Source organism: Tauraco erythrolophus, chromosome 7 (genome assembly GCF_009769465.1).
Source record: "Tauraco erythrolophus isolate bTauEry1 chromosome 7, bTauEry1.pri, whole genome shotgun sequence".
NCBI classification, from domain to species: Eukaryota; Metazoa; Chordata; class Aves; order Musophagiformes; family Musophagidae; genus Tauraco; species Tauraco erythrolophus.
In genome coordinates, this window is record NC_141471.1 from 9,925,886 (window position 1) to 9,943,497 (window position 17,612).

The following is a 17,612-nucleotide window of genomic DNA, read 5'->3' on the forward strand; positions in this document are numbered from 1 at the left end:
GGGGGGTAATTTAATAGCATAGACTTCAGGTCATCGTTGTGACTTGGTATTAGAACCCTGGTGGGCACTGCGCTGGTACTGGGAATTCAGTCACTGTCAGCTGTCTGAGCAGTGCCCCAGAGTAATTGCTCATCTTGGTTTAATGGTTTAGTGGTGACCGTACATTGCTGCCATTTAATTAACATAGCACTACTGATCTTAGACTGGTTGAAAATTGTTTGGAAAGCTGGCATTCTGGTGCAATATGAGCAGCGTGTCTTCATATGTGTGCTGAAGGTTCTTAGGCTTTATGTGAGGCTATTTTTAGTAATTCTTCAGGGAACGTTCTTACGCTGTTGTGTTTTCCTTAGAACCAGAATCATTGTATATTAAGTTTCTACATTTATTTTCTAAGCTTTACTTTGCATAGTGGTTCCAGTACGAAGAGAGGCAGCAGCATAAAGCAGCCTAAAGGGCAGTATGGTTTGTTTGATGATGGCTTTGGGTGCTGGCTCCTACCTGTGACACCTCGCACTTCTCAAGTGTCGCAATCCACTGCCCTGCCAGCCGTGACCCTTCGCAGACTGTACGAGCTCCTCTCATTCTAGTGTATTCTCTTCATTAACTTAAATGGTCTCAGTGGGAAACTGGGCCCAATTTATGACCTAGACTGAAAATCTTGCCTTTAACTAATTAACTTGTAGTGGTGCCTCGGCTAAATTAAGCTTAATGGGTCATTTAATCTGTCCCATTGCGCGGGAGGAATTTGACGCTTTTTGAAAACCAGAGGTGCCCAAAATACCATTCTGGCATGGACACATAAATCATGTGGCCTCTGTGCACAATTAGATACCTGTGGAGAGAAACAAGGTTCTAAATAAATGATCGTTATGTACTTACTTTTGTGAGCAGATAATTCAATTTAGTATGATTAAAACAGATACTTAACAGAAATCACTAGAGTGAATTTAACCCTATCGTAGCTTGTGGCTGAGACAGTGTGCGTTTTTCCACTTGAAAGGAGCTTATCCTTTCTGGTAGCTGAAAAATGGTTCTTCTCCCAAACTACAGTCCTAACTCTGAATATTGAACTTCACAGAAAACCTATTAATGAATCCATTATATAAAACCATGTGTAATGGTCTCATAATGAAGAAGCTGTTGGTATGCAGTGAGATTTTCAAGAAAATACAGAACCATCAGATGAGATGGGTAAAACCCCAGTGTTTAAACTTCAGCCACTTGGTTTGTTTTTAGAATAATACAAATACTGAAAATGAAACCCCTGAGTTAGATTATAAAAATTTACATAAAAAGGAATAATGTCTAATCTTTTTTATTTCTAGTGTTTTGGTTGTGTGCTTTTTTTCTTTAAAGGAAAAAGTGACCAGGATTGTATGGATACTCAAGCTTTACATTAACTGATCTCTAAACTTTCTGGATTGATTATGCTTTATCTTCAGGATATTTAAGCTATCCCTGTAATGTTCTGCAGTTTATCAGGAATTGCACTGTGTCATTATAATGTAAGTCTATCTGGAAATGCTTGTTTTTAGCAGACAAACAGCTTTTCTCTGCCAAAGAAAAAGACCAAATGAGGTAGATTTTGATATTGTAATTCTCAAAGCTTTTATTTTTTACTTGGTAATTTACTTTTTTTAGACTTTTTCGTTTTTGTGGTTTTTTTTTTTTTTTTCTTTTTCAATGTGAAGCAAAAAATTTTGAAACTTTTTAGTACAGCCAATTTCTTGAACTTTTGCAGAGATACAACTTTTCAAGGCCATCCTTGCATTGTGTCATTGTTGTTAAAATTGTTGTCTTCTACTTTGAAAGAATTTCTATACTTGGAGTGGCAGAGTAGTAGGTTGGTTGTGCTGGCATTTCTTTCACAATGGATTATATTTCAGGTGAATCTAGTGATGTAAAATTTTTGTAACACAAGGCCTAATTCACCCTTCTGTGTTTAGTTTGCGATTCCATGTTTTATTTTCTGGTAACAGTATGGAAATTTTAGAATCGATGAATTCATCTGCTTCATATTTCCTAGGTATTTCATGTAGACAAAGTAGGCCATGTGATAACATCTTCTACCAAATTTGCATTTTTGTATTTAACCAGATTTGAAGGGAAGGGAAATGTGAAAGTTGAATACATCAGCATTTTCTGGAATCGGGCCATGAAATATAGCAGTTGCTGCAGTTGACTGCCTGAATCATGGATATGGAATAAAAATGGCTAAAAATTAGACAAAGGTTATTAATATAAGCTCTTCAGGTTTGTCCTTTTTTTCCCTTCATTATTGCTGTATATTGCTAGAATGAAAAAACGAATGACATTATGATAGGTTCAGTGTCCATAATGTTTGTTCATTTCTGCTAAAACTATTACATAATATTTCCAGGGATGATTTTAAAATTAACAAGTTTTTACCTGGAAGCCCTATGAGACCTAACGGCACTGTGCCAAATTACTTTTCATTTCAAATATGAGGCTGAAAACTGAAGGTCACTGAGGAAGTTTTTCATTTCTGAAACCAAGACATCTGAGCTATCATTCAGATCTTTAAACATTAAAATACAAATCCTTATTCTAAATTAGCTAGATATCATAAGCCCTTCCTTACATGATAATGCAGAATTTCCAACCAAATGTCAAAATAATGTGACTTTAGAAGGAAGTACAATTCCCATGTATCAAATTCAGGTTGTTTTTTTTTTCAAAAATGCCACATATTTAAAGTAGAATTTAATTGTACAATAAAATGTACGTTAAACTGGCCTCAGCTGCAGTTGCTTCAAATTTGACTCAAAATTAGTAATGATCACCAACATGCGACTTCTGGAATATGTGAAGCTCCTAACTCTTTTTAACGGTACTGTGATCTACATATTTAAAACTCAACAGTTTTTGAAACGGGATGATATTTCAGCAAAGACGCACCGCAAACCAGAGGTTGTTTATATTTCATTTTCCCTTCTTCTGCATGCCACGTTCTATTTCCAAAACTACTCGTACCTGTAAAGCAAACTCCTTTCTGTTTATTGGGAGAATTCTGCCCTTCCTCCTGCTAGTATATCCTTGCACAGTTCCATGTCTGTGCGACTGGCTTGGTGAATGCATGTGAGTTGAAAGCCTGAAGAAGGGACTGGCTGTGTGGATGCACTGGAGAGGCTGAACGTAAGCAAAGGCAGCAAAAAGAGCCCTCGGAGCTCTAGCAGCCAGTAAGCGAGAACCCAGAGGCATCTGGCACTATGCAGTATTAGTTTGTGAGTAGATGTGTAGGTTTTAGTGTGGAGTTTTTTTGTTATTGTTGTTTTAATGTCTTTAAATGAATTACCACCTAAACCATTTTCAAATGTTTTTAAGCATTTGCTGATATTTTACTTTTATCCTTAATGAAATGTATGCTTCCTTTTTTTTTGCCATCTGGCAAATTTTAATTTATCCGTGTGGCCCATAATAAATACTGTTTTTTCAGATGGCAACACCTCTAGTCTACCCTCCTTGCTCCCATTTCGCAGCCTCCTACCTCTTGTATGCATGGTCACAGGGAATTTTGATGTTATAAGACTATTTACCTCTGAGAGGAGATGTGGACTTGACGATCTGTTTTACCTCTTTTATTCTAATAGTAATTAGGAGACCTAGGAAAGTAGCATTTAGGGTAGCGAACTGAATATAGTTTCAGTATCCGAAAAATGACAGTTTAGTCAGTCAAATCCTGTTTGGTTTCCAGGAAGACATTAGTTGTTTCAAATTGTATTTGTCACATATGTTGCTTCCTGCAGGGGGAAAAAAAATAGGCGGAGGGAGACCTTTTCATTCCAAGAAGCTTTTTATTTCTCATTTCTATAAAAAGTTTATAATGCTGTGATCATGTCTGAAATAATTTGGTTACAGTCAGTCCTGTATATAACTGACTTATGAACATAAACATGTATTTTTACAGGTGTATAAACCATTTTCTGTCTACAGATGGATTAGTGTATGCGTATCGGTAGCTGTCCTGACAGATATGTTCTATTGATGTTATATCTGCCATGCAGAATATACCAGTAAAATTGCTACATAATTTTAAATCAATAGTTGGTACTAGCATAAATTAAGGTATTTTAATCTACGTTTGCAAAAATTGCTATGTTTGTTAATGTCAGAAGAACCACAGAAGTGACCTGTTAAGCAGTTGGTGTGGTTTTCTGTATCAGAAATTACAAAAATTCCAGAGAAATCACTGGGAGTGTATGTTATTTTTATTTAATGTGTGTTTAATTCTGTGGAATGCTGCAAACTTGGGTCTATATTGTGGTTTGTTGCTGAGTTAATGAAAACTGTGTGGTTTAGATATGAGGATTTATGTGCTTGTTTTTCAGCTTTGGGGCTTTTACCAGATTTGATTAGAATAAGAACCTCCATCTTGATAAAATAATTTTGAATGTTAATGTTTGAGAAACATTAACAGAACCTTTGACAGAAAAGTTCTTATAGAAGCTTTGTGTTTTGCGAATGCAGTATTTCAGAAGACACAATTTATTTCAACTTCCCTCTTGCAGGCTTCTTTATAGTTTAGCCTTTAATGCCAGATTCCTGAGGCATCTTTGGTATTTGATATCTTCAATGACTACACGAATGATTACAGGGTATGTATGACACCATTTCTGAAACTGAGTCTTTGTTAGAATAGAGCATATCTAGCGAAAAGAGAATGAGACAGATGGTGTGACTGCTCATGGAAGATGATTGAAAACAAAACCGTAGTGGTTACAACTTAGCTCTTACGATTTCAGAAAACTGAGCAAAATCTTGGAAGTTGGACAGTTGTAAATAATTAGAGGTAAATAAATAAAATCTTTATTTAAAATAAGGTGGTTGTTTTGTAGTTTTTGAAGTGCTTACAAGCATCAATATAACAAACACCGAAGTCCCAAGTACTTCATCCCACGTGTGTGAGTTTTGTCTCATATACTTTGCCTAGTCCAGAAATTGATGGTGGCAGAAGCATGTTCCCAGGATCTGGGGCATGGAACCTACAGATTTATTCTGTGCTGACACGCAGATTAGTTACTCTTTTTGCTTCGTGTCTCTATTCTAAACCAGAAAGTGTCTGCAGTCTGTAGTAGTTGACGCCAAAGTTTGTGTATCATTAAGACACTGAGATACTATAGTGACAAGAACTTAGGGTACTCTCATTTTGCAAGAAATAGTAGTTATTTAACTGAGAGAGCTGTCCTCCTTTTGCTAAAAGAACTAATACTAAATATTTTTACTAGAATGCTGAAGTTAATACTTTTTAGAGTATTTAATTAACCACATCTTTAATTTTGCATTTTATATTTAAGGTCTATGGTGCCACTCCTTCAAGTGATTTCAAGAGGCTCTCCAATGTCTTTAGAAGACTCTAGTCGAATTATCCCTCTCTTCTACCTTTTTAGTTCTTTGTTTAGTCATTCACTTATTTCTATTCATGATAATGAATTCTTTGGCGATCCAATAGAAGGTGAGTTTCAAGCATACTAAATAGGAGTGCTTTGCAAAATGTTTTTGTGTAAGGCTGCAGAGTTCCCTGGGCAATGATTTGCTGACATCTGTGGGGAAGGCTCTTCTGGGTTGACTTGCTAATAGTCCCCTGAGCACTCAGCTGTCAGCTAGCTCTTTCATGGTGATTGCATTTAGAAAAAAAATAATGGTCTGCACCTTGGGAATACTAGCTTTGTTGTGTCTGATAGGAGAGTTCTTAATCATGATAACTTTTTATGAGTTAGTGAAGAGAGTGAAGTTCTTGTGGACTGAACCTGTAGTCTAATGTTAACATTTAAGATAGCAGGAATAACAAAAGAGTGTAAGATAATATTGTAATTGAAATCGTTGTGACTGCAAACAATTGCAAGACCTGATTGCCTTTATAAATGCATACTCATTCTCTTTTTGGGTGATGTTTCTTTTCTCTGCCTTTAGATTTTGCTAATGAATATTAGCGTTCCAATGAAATAAGTGGTTTTTTGAATAACAAAATGATTAAGAAAAAGTCATATAAAGAAACTTATACTTGTGTTTTATGTAGTTGTAGGTCAAAGACAATCATCAATGATGCCTTTTACACTAGATGAGCTTGTAATATTATCACGCTGCCTTCGAGATGCATGTTTAGGAATCATAAAGTTGGCTTACCCAGAAACAAAACCAGAAGTTCGTGAGGAATATATTGCAGCGTTTAAAAGTGTTGGAGTAACAAAAAATACAGAAATGCAGCAATGTATACAGACAGAACAAAAAAGGTGGATTCAATTATTCAAGGTAAATTGTGTCAATTTTCAGAACATTTTTAAATAAAATTCTCAGGCTTCTGCTGAAGATAGAGATTAGGTAATTTTTTTCTCTCTAATTATATTTTTAATACAGTTGTTACAAGAAACAGATTTGGGAAGGTTGCTTTTTGACATATATGCTAAACTTTGAGTAATTAAATTCTGATAATTGTAACTTTTTTTTTTGGCTTCTAGCAACTCTTTATTTAATTTTCCTGCTTATCCTGTTTGTAAAAAAAAAGTTACTGTATAGAATTTTTAACTTGGGCTCCCATTCAGCAAGATACTTAAGCATGTCATTATAACTTTATGTAGCTGTGATATGCTAACTGAATCATAGGACTGCTCAACTACTGTATTGGAGGCTTCAGTTCTAAATTGAATTTAGAATTGGTGCCATGCTGCATTGGTTTTGTTGGGGTTCTACTAAAATACGTTGGTATTACTCCTTTTGGGTTGGTTTTAATAGTAATGGGATGGTGAATCAGGCTTAGCAAATGTAATGTATGTTACTTCTGGATATCTACCAATGTATTTCTGCTAGTTTAATCCATGGCATCCTACGTAAGACATGAGTTAGGAGAAGCTGAAAATGTTGGCAGGAAAAAACCTAATATAACTGTTGCCGAAAAAAAGGAGTGCTTGACTTCTCGTGAAAATTCTGCAGCAAACACATCTAGTCAGCTAAAATTGCTCATTAAAGAAGTGGGAGCAGAAGAAATGCATTTTCCAAATTGAATGCTAGATTTACAGTCTGTTTAATACTGGCGACCTCTCGCACACTAATGTTCAGTTCGAGTCATCAGCTGTCCCTTCAGGTCTTTTATCACTGCTTTTGTCAAGCTATCTATTTAATTGAAAGAAGTTAATTGAATGAAAATGATCAACTAAGCTTGTATTAATATTGCTAATGGAACTTTCTTCTTGGCCATGTTTGGAGAAAGATGTCATGCTAGACTTTAGGAAAGGCCCATTAAGGCTTGCACTTAACCTGATGGGCTAATTAAGGAATGCTTATTCATTCTACAAGTCTAAGATAGCCTCTATCTAGCCTATTCTGCCTGATTTTACAACACATTTCACTTATGAGCATAAGCATTAATGGCAGTGAGAGTAACTGATAATGTTTTGATTGCGTTGAATACAGTCCTAATGCACCACTGAATTTGTAATTTGCACGGATTGATCTAATATGTTTGCACAATTTAATTTAATTACTTGTCTTTAAATTGCCAAATAAACTTTCGATTTAAAGGTCACAAGTGAAAACCCCAATATGTCTCTTTTTCTAAGAAGGAAGGCATGCTAGGGCTATTTTATGTATGCATTTTATATCTTCTCTTTCTTCTCTTCAGTTTGTTATACTTAATCTTTTTATAAGCTTCTTACATTTCGGGTGAATTTGATCATATTTTGCTGTCATTCAGAAAGTTGTAAAATCCCAGGTTACTGTGCCCCACTTTGGCAGTCAGGAATTAAACTCGTTGTCTGAACTCGGTGAGCACTTACTATTTTCAGGACGTGGGGTTGTCTTTCCTTAGCTGAATTGCAACTGTAGATCTTGAGGGTATCTCGAAGGCTCTGGTTCTACCCAAAAGGTAGCTAATAACAAAGCTTCTCATGTTTATTCCTTCAGAAACATGTTGTTACAGATAAAAATTCAACGTAGCTAAGTTCATCTCATCAAGAAGACTACTGTACACAGTGCTGAGTCTTTCCTGAGGGTGGCTTCAAAATAGCTTCTTGCCAGTAAGCAGGCAGCAATATCTTCTTCCAGATCATTAAAACAAAGCTAAAGTAGTTCATCAGAAATTTAAGATGTTGAGGTAGAAAATACTTTCCTTTCTTTTACGCTATATCAAGTATGACATATTTTCTAAAGCTTTTGCAAACTGCCTGCAGAGAAAAAGGCACATTCCTTCCCTATCATCTATGCTTTTAATTTCTTTTTTTTTTTCTTTTCTCACACTTGTTTTGCGCGTTTTCCATGCCACTCTTGTCTAATGAAATACATTCCTGTATATACAGGAAAATGCAGGCTTTACTTATGCAAGGTAATGGTAAAGGTGAAAACAGTGAGACTGCTGACAGTGAAGTGCTTATTTGCTAGCGGATTGGAGGTCTTTGAATTGATAAGATTTACGTATGAAAACGTCTTTATTCAGTGGAATCTCCCTTTTTGGCTTAGTATAATATTGAATAGTGTAGTCAACTGTTACAGATTCCATAGGATGACTTAAGTTATGAGTACATGAAAATGGATTTTGTCAAGTAAAAGAATTATTTCACTATCTTGAGTTAATCCTATGAAATTTAAGTTGCTAATTTTGCTGGATTATAGTTTTTAATCTTACTTGCACTTGGCGTTTTGTTGGAAAGAAATCTCCGTTTTAATATTATTTACTGAAGTGGGTCTTTCCTTTCAATAAAATACATACTTATAAAAAAATGTTACAAAAGTCCCGAGTTTAGAATGCTAGTGTTCTCAGTACCTATTTGTTATGTAGAAGGAAGTCCAGTCTTGCCTAATTTGATTTAGCTTCCTTTAAGGATTCTTCAATTGCTTATAAAATATTTTATTAGCGTGATCGTCACATGGATATTTTTTTCTGGGTTTTGTTTTTTTTTGTTTTCTTTTCTTTCATTTAAGTATAGTAGTAATGGGACCACAGATGAGTTAGTGACTCATCTAACCTGCACTGAATTTTATAAGGGCAAGGTGATGAAAATTCTTGTGTAATCAGACAGTTCCCTTAATAGCGTTCTTCTTTGTTCTGTCTTTATTCAAGATGTGACTTTACAAACTGGATCTTAAAAGGTCTTTTGTGTAGTATGAGACACAGAGTCCTTTACAAGGCCCATTAAACTCTTTGTTACTCTTGACATCTGCCCATTAAGACTGTCTTTTAGCAAGAATATTTCAGAAAAGCTTTGTGTATGTTTTTTCCTATTCATTTTTCAAGTGCTGTTGTTCTGCCTTGCAAAACAGATGGCTGTTCATGGTAGCAGTGATAAGGTATTTTAGGCTAGTAATTTAATATTCTATCGATTCCACTTAATTGTGTTTTACCTAGTGTTGGGCTAAGTTGGTTCTGCTTTGGAGAGAAGATGTGCAACTAAGTATGACAATTCTGCTTCAGATGGAGTAATTGCTAGCTTGTTATTGCTACTTCCCTGCCCCGGATTGGAGGAAACTGCCAAGAAAAATACTAAAATTGCAAAGACACCGTAGTGACCATGACAACAATTTTTCACGGCCTCCCAAATTTGTTATGAAGATGAGCATTAACTAGTTATCTCTTTAGTTTTCTCGGTTTATGACTGTGTGGTCGTTATAATGACAGAATTACCTTTCATCATTGGAGTTCCTTATGAATAAGAATGAATTAAACACAGTGGTTTAAGCTAATGTGCGTGTGGTTGCGTGAAGTATGGCTGTACACATCATGACCACAAACTATATAAAAGACCATTGTATAAATGACCTGGTTAGGTGTTACTTTCTTTAATAAGTAATTTAATGCTGGTAATGGTTTGTTTAGCCTTCCCTGAAATGGTATACAATTTTTTAGGTGTGTAGAGTAGTCCTAGGATTACTTAGTCCTAGTTCTTAGGTTTTGGAATGATACTTTAATAAGCCAATTTTTTTGATGATTTACGGGTGAACCACAATGGCTTACTCGCATTCTAAGGTATTAAAGTATAAGAGCAAGTTTTTGTAAGTTAAAAAAAAAAAGTAACAATTTTGTACGTTACTGAAAAATTTTGTGAAGTTTTTTGCTTATGTTATACTATTTCATTCACAGTGCTAAATGTATATTGAATATATGTCTTTCTGCCACCTAGGTCATCACAAACTTAGTGAAAATGTTGAAATCTAGAGATACAAGAAGGAATTTCTGCCCACCAAATCACTGGCTCTCAGAACAAGAAAACATTAAAGCAGATAAGGTGAGAGTAATATCTTTTTTCCACGTAGCCTTACAGCTGCCAAAGTTTCTATGCTCAAGTGTTTTATTCCTGATTGTATCAATGGTGATGTTGATGTACAGATTAGTGTGGTTTAAAACCTGGAGTAATGCTGATTTTTCTTTGATGTAAAAGTCTTGCATCTGTTGAGAGACTTTTATGTTAAATCACATTTCTTATCCATAAAGTAGAACCCAGTCTACAGTGCAACAGTGTAAGTCATCTGCGTTTATAGCAGAGGAGAATTGAAAATCTGGTAGAGTTTTATTGCATTTTATTTTGTAGATCTTTTAAGTACTTCTCATAATAAAAATGCCAAATAAAAGAATTGCTCGGGGAGGCGGGGAGGGGGGGGGGGAGGGAACCGTCAAGAATCTCTTCCAAAATAAGAGAAAATTCAGTAGCATTTTCTGTACTTCTGTGGAAATTACTTTTTTTTCCAAAGAGCTTTTGAAAAAAAGGACGTTGTTTGAGCTTAAAAAGTGTGTATGTGTGTGCAAAAGAAAACATTAATGTGATGAATGTGCAAGTATATCCTTTGAATCATTGAAAACTTGGATCTTAAGAAGCTAGTTACAGCTCAGGTAGACTACTGTGCGCTACGAGACGTCTTAAGAGTTGGAAGTTTTGCACGGAACAGTTAACAGTGAATTCTTCTCTTTATTTTTGATGATTGTGCATTTACTTGCCTTGTGTTCAAGGCTTCCATTTCTCTATGTGACAGTTCTTTATGGAACTGTCACATAGAGAACTACTTAGGAAGTAGTGCCTACACACCTTAGAGAAAGTAGTAGTAGTCTTAAACTGTGATGCTAACCTAATTCTCAGTACAAAGTAAACAGAATTTATTGGGCATCTCAAAGTTCAAACTCAGCTTCTCTAGTATCTTAAAACAAGAATTTAATGTAACATTGCACAGTATTTTAAAATGATACATTTTTGTTAATTTTGGAGCTCAGCTTTAAGACAGAAGTATAAGGAGGAGTGGCTAGAAATGAAGATATTTGGGCACTCAGACACACTCTTGGATGTGAGTCCAAATTATGTATTTACTATGTAATAGTAAATTGTAATATGTGATTAGATATTATTTAACTGTAAATTACTGTTAATTTATTAGGTTACGCAGCTCTATGTGCCATCTGCTAGACATGTCTGGAGGGTCAGAAGAATGGGAAGAATAGGGCCGTTGCAATCTACTTTGGATGGTAAGATACTGTCTATGTAATTTTTGCTTTACTAAGTCGAAATAACAGTTTTCCTTATGCAAAGAAAGAGATCAGTTGAGTATTTTGTAGAAAAGTCTTAATGATAGCCAAAAGCAAGGCAATCTTTCATAATTTTGTTTCGGATATTTTAAAAAACGTAAGTTTGTATACACGTGCGTTTATGTCTTTCGAATATTTAATGTATAACAGCTTTCCCCAAGCTTCTGCTGACATTGGTGAGGGGAAATGATGAGATGGACAAATGATATGTGTTAAAAATATATATATCCATATGTATAAAATACAGTTGCAGAAGATAAAAAGCATTGAAGTTTTGCAGGGAGTGCTCCCTGAGTCTCGATTTAGCAGGAACAAAGGCCCTTGGCCAACACCACCAGACTGCAGGCAACCGCACCCTGGCCCAGGACGTGCCCAGCTGTGCACCCCAGCTGTGCCCCGCGGCCACCGCCTCACCACCAGGCAAGGGGCAGTCACCCAGCGCAGACAGCCGCGCACACAGGCGGCTGCAGTGAGGCGTGCACCTCCTCTCTCTCTCTGCTGCAGGTTCCCAACAGTTGCTTTCTTCCCTTCTTAAATACCTAATCACGGAGGCATTACCACCGTCATCGGTTGGCTTGACTTGGCCAGAGGTGGGTTCAGCTTGGAGCCAAGGAAACTTCTAGCAGCTTCAAGCAGGAGCCACCCCTGTGGCCCCTTCCCCACTTTCAAAACCCCACCACATAAGGCCAATACATGGTTATTCTAGAATTTTACCTTGCTATGCTCAGGTAAAATAGTAATTAAATCTCTAATTCTTGTGAGGATTTAATAATGAACTAAAAATGGGGCATTTTAAGCAGCAAAATGATCCATCTATGAGAGTCCATGCTCTCTTTCAAGACTATGTAATCTGCTTGAATATCTTGGCCAAATCACTTAGAAAAGACCATAGCCTTTGAATGCTGCTGTAAAGTTGTACAGAATTGAGGGCTTTGCCCAAGGTTGAAACCTGAGGACTTCCTGTAATGATATTTTTTGTTTGAATAGCTATGATGATATAAGTTCACATGGATTACCTTATTAGTCTAGTTGCCAGGTAGCAACTAGTTGGTCCAGTGTAAGTGCTTCTCAGAATTTGCAAAGGAATATTTTTTCAATTTGGCTTCTCTCTTTGGAAGTCACCAGTTCTGAGTGATTGATAATATGAAATCTTAAAAGCAGGTGTTTTAGCAAAAATTGCCAGGCTTCAACAGGCCTGTATCCTGTGTGCCTCGTGGACTCTACATCAGTAATCTCAATTTCTTCCATTGACCTACATGACTCTTTACAGCTGTACTGTCTTATCAGTAGCAGATATGTTCCACATCTAGTACGCCCAGATTCTCTCTCATGCTACTAGTCTGCTAGTCTCCTTCTCCTCATGCGTACAGTACCTTGACCTCTGTCCCTTGTCTGCCTTCCCATAATAGCACCAGTTCTCTCTGTTTCGTTAGATGCCTTGGTCTGGGCAGTTGGTGGATAAGGAATGCGTGTGTTGTGGCTGGTGCGGAGCAGCTACATGCCCTCGTTTTGCTGGCTGTCAGGCAAGCTGTCGCTCTGAACAGAGCAGATAATGAAGCTCTGCTTGCTGTTTCTGTAATCAGGTCACTAAAGGAATTTATCTGGCTGAAAATTTTCACAAAACTTACTTTTGAATCTCCTATTCTCTGTCAGAGTTAAAATCCAACTGGTTAGCTCCGAAGGTGTGTTTGGAGGCAGGATGGTGAGGAAAGATGACACAGTGTGTTCATGTAAACCTCGTTTTCGTATGAAATCAGGCTAAAAAAAGTGCAGTCAACATGAATGTGTGAAAACAAGCAGGTAACCATGTGCACATGACTTGTTCAGTCTCTCTTGACTCCATATGGGTTGAAACCAATTAGGATGAAAGTACTGCTGAATCACATATGGTCATGTTTATTTGTGCTTTTTCATTTACTTAAATGGCAGACTCCTGAGTTCTAAATGCCCTCTCTATTGATGACTCCATCCCATATTTCTCTTTAAAGAAAGAAGCTTCGATGGAGAAATGCAAATAAAATTGACTAATTGACTGGAATAATTGAACTATTGGAGTCATGTAGTAGTTTACCTTTGCTGTACGTGCACTTTTTATTTCAAATGCTTTTAACCCTTAGCTTAATAGGCTGCATTCATTGACTTTAATCAAAAATGTTTACCAAGTAAACTAAGGGTAATCAGAGATAAGCATTTTATCAGAAATTCCAGAGGCTTGCTATGTTGAAACCTGCCTCAAATGAATATACATCAAGTATAGTGATGTTTTGGGTCACATCATGTTAAATTGGTGCTTTAAATATCCATACTTGAAGTGCTTTGAGGAGTAAAAAAAGCCCCAAGCAACAATGAAGTCATGTCCCAGTTACAGGAGGGCAGCAAGGTGCTAGTCACCACAGGTAGGAGCCAAAGGGAGAACTTGGAACTGTCATCATAAGCTTCCAGACTGGGTAGTAATGTGAAGCATTTACTTCATTTTTGTAATACGGTCTATAAATAGTCTAGACTTGCAAGTCTTTTTCTGAGAAGGTGGTTATTAAACATGAAAGTGAAACAACTAAGGAGTTGTGTGTTTTGTTTCCTCTGTAGACTGAAGCTAGGTGGACCTTTAACCACAGTGTCCAGTCAGTGAGCAATACTAGGAATTTTTTACTGCAGTTAATTAATTACAGTAAATACAGTTTCTGACTGTAAATATACTCAGGTTGCCCAGAGAAGTTGTGGATGCCCCATCCCTGGAAGTGTTCAAGGCCAGGTTGGATGAGGCTTTGGGCAACCTGGTGTAGTGGAGAATTTCCCTGCCCATGGCAGGGGGGTTGGAACTAGATGATCTTTGAGGTCCCTTCCAACCCAAACCATTCTGTGATTTCTTGGTACATACTCGGCAATTAAGTTTCCTCCCATGAAGTTAGAGCAGGATTGTCACTTCTGCTGTGCATCACCCAAAGTTGAGTTGCTTCCTGAAAGCATCTTCTGTGGGTATAAGAAGGTTCACAGGAGCTGCACGGTGGCTTGGGAACTGCTTGTCTCTCTTGCTTTGGCTTCTTGAACTCTTTTCTAATCTTCTTTTCTTGGGCATATTATACGATTTCTTGATGTTCTTTTCACTATTTCTGCAGTGACTAGGATTTAGTGTGATCACTGTGACCTTGCTGTTGCGAGAGGAAGCCCTCTTGGTTTAATTAGATTTGGTGTAATTCTTAGTTTTTATGCCTAAAATGATTTAATTGAAAGTAGATGTTGTAGTTGAAAGCACAATACCTTTACACTATTTTATCATTGGAATGGGAATATTGTGTATTCCTGCGACGAAAACTCTAATTACTTACAACTTGTCTTCTGTCATGTATTTTTTTCTTAATTGAAAAATTAAAATGTCAATAATAAGAAAATAACTTTTTTCTTCTGAATAAAGCAAAAAATTCAGGAGTACTTATTTTTATACACGTTTTGTTTTCAGTGTGTTTTCACTACTTGTATTTTAGTTTGCCTGTAGAAACTAATGTTTACAGAAAGGTAAGGTTTGGTGTGATTGTTTAGTAAACGAACTATTTTAATGTATATATTTTTATACAAAGTAAATTGAGTCTCACTTGATATAAAATAAACTGCTTTAAAAAAATGTTCTTTCCAAAATTTTTAAAATTATTATTTCTATTTTAAGTGGGTTTGGAACCAGCACCTCTTTCTGTATCGGAAGAACGACAGCTTGCAATTCTGACAGAGCTACCTTTTGTAGTTCCTTTTGAAGAAAGAGTAAAGGTACCTAATTTCTAATTTAATATACAATTGATATTTTTAGTTTTTTGCTTTCAATAAGTGTAAAAAAAGCACTTGGCTAAATAGAAACTGTTTCCCTACATAAGGTTATGACAGGCCATACTGTTTTTCTTCAGTACTCATGTGGCAACTAAACATTTGAAGTTAATTACTTTTATATTTTTTACTAGTTATATTACCCTTTATAATAACTGCATTAAATTAAAGAACGTGAGAGCAGTTTTATGTTTGTAACAGAGTGCAGTCCTGATTCAATGATTGATCTACCTGATTGCACCCTCTTGTGGTAAGCAGAGCACTAACTAGTTGTGTGTCTGTAATAAACAGATTGCAAGGTCAAGACTGGAGACTCTTGTGCAGTGGGTGGATTTACTCAGAATGAGATGATGGATGTCCATTTTGGGAAAATAACGCCTAGAGATTAAATTTCTGCATTCATAGCCGAGTAGCTGAACTTTATAATAGAGTATGTAGTTTAAAACTTGCAAGATTCTTGTACTATTTGATTTGCTTTTGACTGTCTTTTAGATTTTAAATACGTAATTTTTAGTTCTATTACATATTTTGGTTTGCATCATATATTTTTTTAAAGCTATTATCCTGTTACCCATAACTTTTTTCTTTTGTTGTCACCTCTATCAATTACTTAGAAACGACTCCCTGAATTGTCTTGGAAACATTAAGTTGAAAGACACCATCAAAGGAATGAAGAATAGTTCCATAGGGAAAGTAGATCAGTATTTGTCAAAAGAGACAATAACAGCTTTGGTAGGAAAGAAGTGTTTTTTTCCAGCCTTCTACAAAACAGTTGTTCCAACAAAACATCTTAATACCATATGGATACCTTGCACTAGGATTACAGGGAAACAATTGGAAGTGACCTCAAGCAGGGGTCAGTGTGTCACGATTTAGTTGCTGTCTACAACCTCTAGACTTCTTAAAGCTATATTAAAGCACATTTTAAATTTCTGGAATTCATAAAACCTTGCTTAGTTTTATCACAAAACCAGAAATTGTAACGATTGGATGAGGGCTTGGAGAGAAGGATAAAGCTGGAGACTGAACTTCTGTAGTTCAAAGAGGCGATCCTCTTATACTGCTTTTTGGACCAAATATGGCCCTTTTTGTGTAATAGTGGGAGTCAACATCCTTTTGGAGTCTCCTACTGCCCCTGCAAAACAAGTTGAAATGAGGGAAGACGATACCTTATCATGATTTTATTTTGGGTTTGTTTTGTGTTTTTTCTTTCTTCCAGTTGCCATCTATTACGTTGTAATTTAATGTGGTAATACAGCATTGAGCTGTATTACCATCTGAGGGCAGGAGCACATCTGCTATGAAGACAGGCTGAGAGAGTTGGGGCTGTTCAGCCTGGAGAAGAGAAGGCTCCGGGCTGATCTTATGGCAGCCTTCCAGTACTTAAAGGGGGCCTACAGGAAAGCTGGAGAGGGACTTTTTACAAGGGCATGTAGTGATAGGACAAGGGACAATGGATTTAAACTGAAAGAGGGCAGATTTAGATTGGATATAAGGAAGAAATTTTTCACTCTGAGGGTGGTGAGGCACTGGAACAGGTTGCCCAGAGAAGTTGTGGATGCCCTATCCCTGGAAGTGTTCCAGGCCAGGTTGGATGAGGCTTTGGGCAACCTGGTGTAGTGGAGGGTGTCCCTGCCCAAGGCAGGGAGGTTGGAACTAGATGATCTTTAAGGTCCCTTCCAACCCAAACCATTCTATGATTCTATGCTGTTTCCATGTGTGGGTTGTTCCATGTGTCCTTTCATTTTCTGACTTCTTCATGAGCTTTTTACCTTGAATTACCAGATGCTAGAAACTCTTGCAAGCAATTACTGAGTCTAGTTTCATAGTAGGCTCTTCAGCCTTCTGACCCTGGGGGATATTATCCTCTTTAGCCTTAAGACACATTAGTGTGCACCTTTCAATCGAATATTTACTTGTAGGAGGTAATGAATCCAATTTTTATCAGGTCCTTGGTTCTCACTTAACTTAAGCCGTACTTCCGTCAGCTTGTCTATGGTGATGTTACTTCCTATGGTGTCTACCTCAGTCAGCATTGCATGCTTCTCCATGTTTTAGTCTGAAGTCATTGTAAACACTTCAGTTATGCATTAGGGTTCTTATTTTCAGGACTACCATATGCATGAACATTGGATTATGTAGGAGACCAGGCTCTGTATCAAGAAGAATTTTGCAATGAGCTGTATCTCCAGGCAATTCTTTCCATCTAGCATTGTGTAGCAATAGTTAATAAACTGTATCTAGCTGTGCTTCAGGAAAGAGAATGATGGTGAGCATATTC

The 17,612-nt window shown here is 36.7% G+C and overlaps 1 protein-coding gene across 1 annotated transcript in view; it reads left to right on the forward strand.

The window, feature by feature from the left end:
- Nucleotides 1-17,612, forward strand: part of UBE3C (ubiquitin protein ligase E3C) — a 71,763-nt gene that overhangs the window by 23,643 nt on the left and 30,508 nt on the right. The window contains exons 11-16 of the mRNA XM_009977527.2: nucleotides 4,530-4,616; nucleotides 5,316-5,473; nucleotides 6,038-6,270; nucleotides 10,128-10,232; nucleotides 11,371-11,458; nucleotides 15,180-15,277. Of these exons, the coding sequence (XP_009975829.1) occupies nucleotides 4,530-4,616; nucleotides 5,316-5,473; nucleotides 6,038-6,270; nucleotides 10,128-10,232; nucleotides 11,371-11,458; nucleotides 15,180-15,277 (769 nt within the window). The remainder of the gene's footprint in view (nucleotides 1-4,529; nucleotides 4,617-5,315; nucleotides 5,474-6,037; nucleotides 6,271-10,127; nucleotides 10,233-11,370; nucleotides 11,459-15,179; nucleotides 15,278-17,612) is intronic.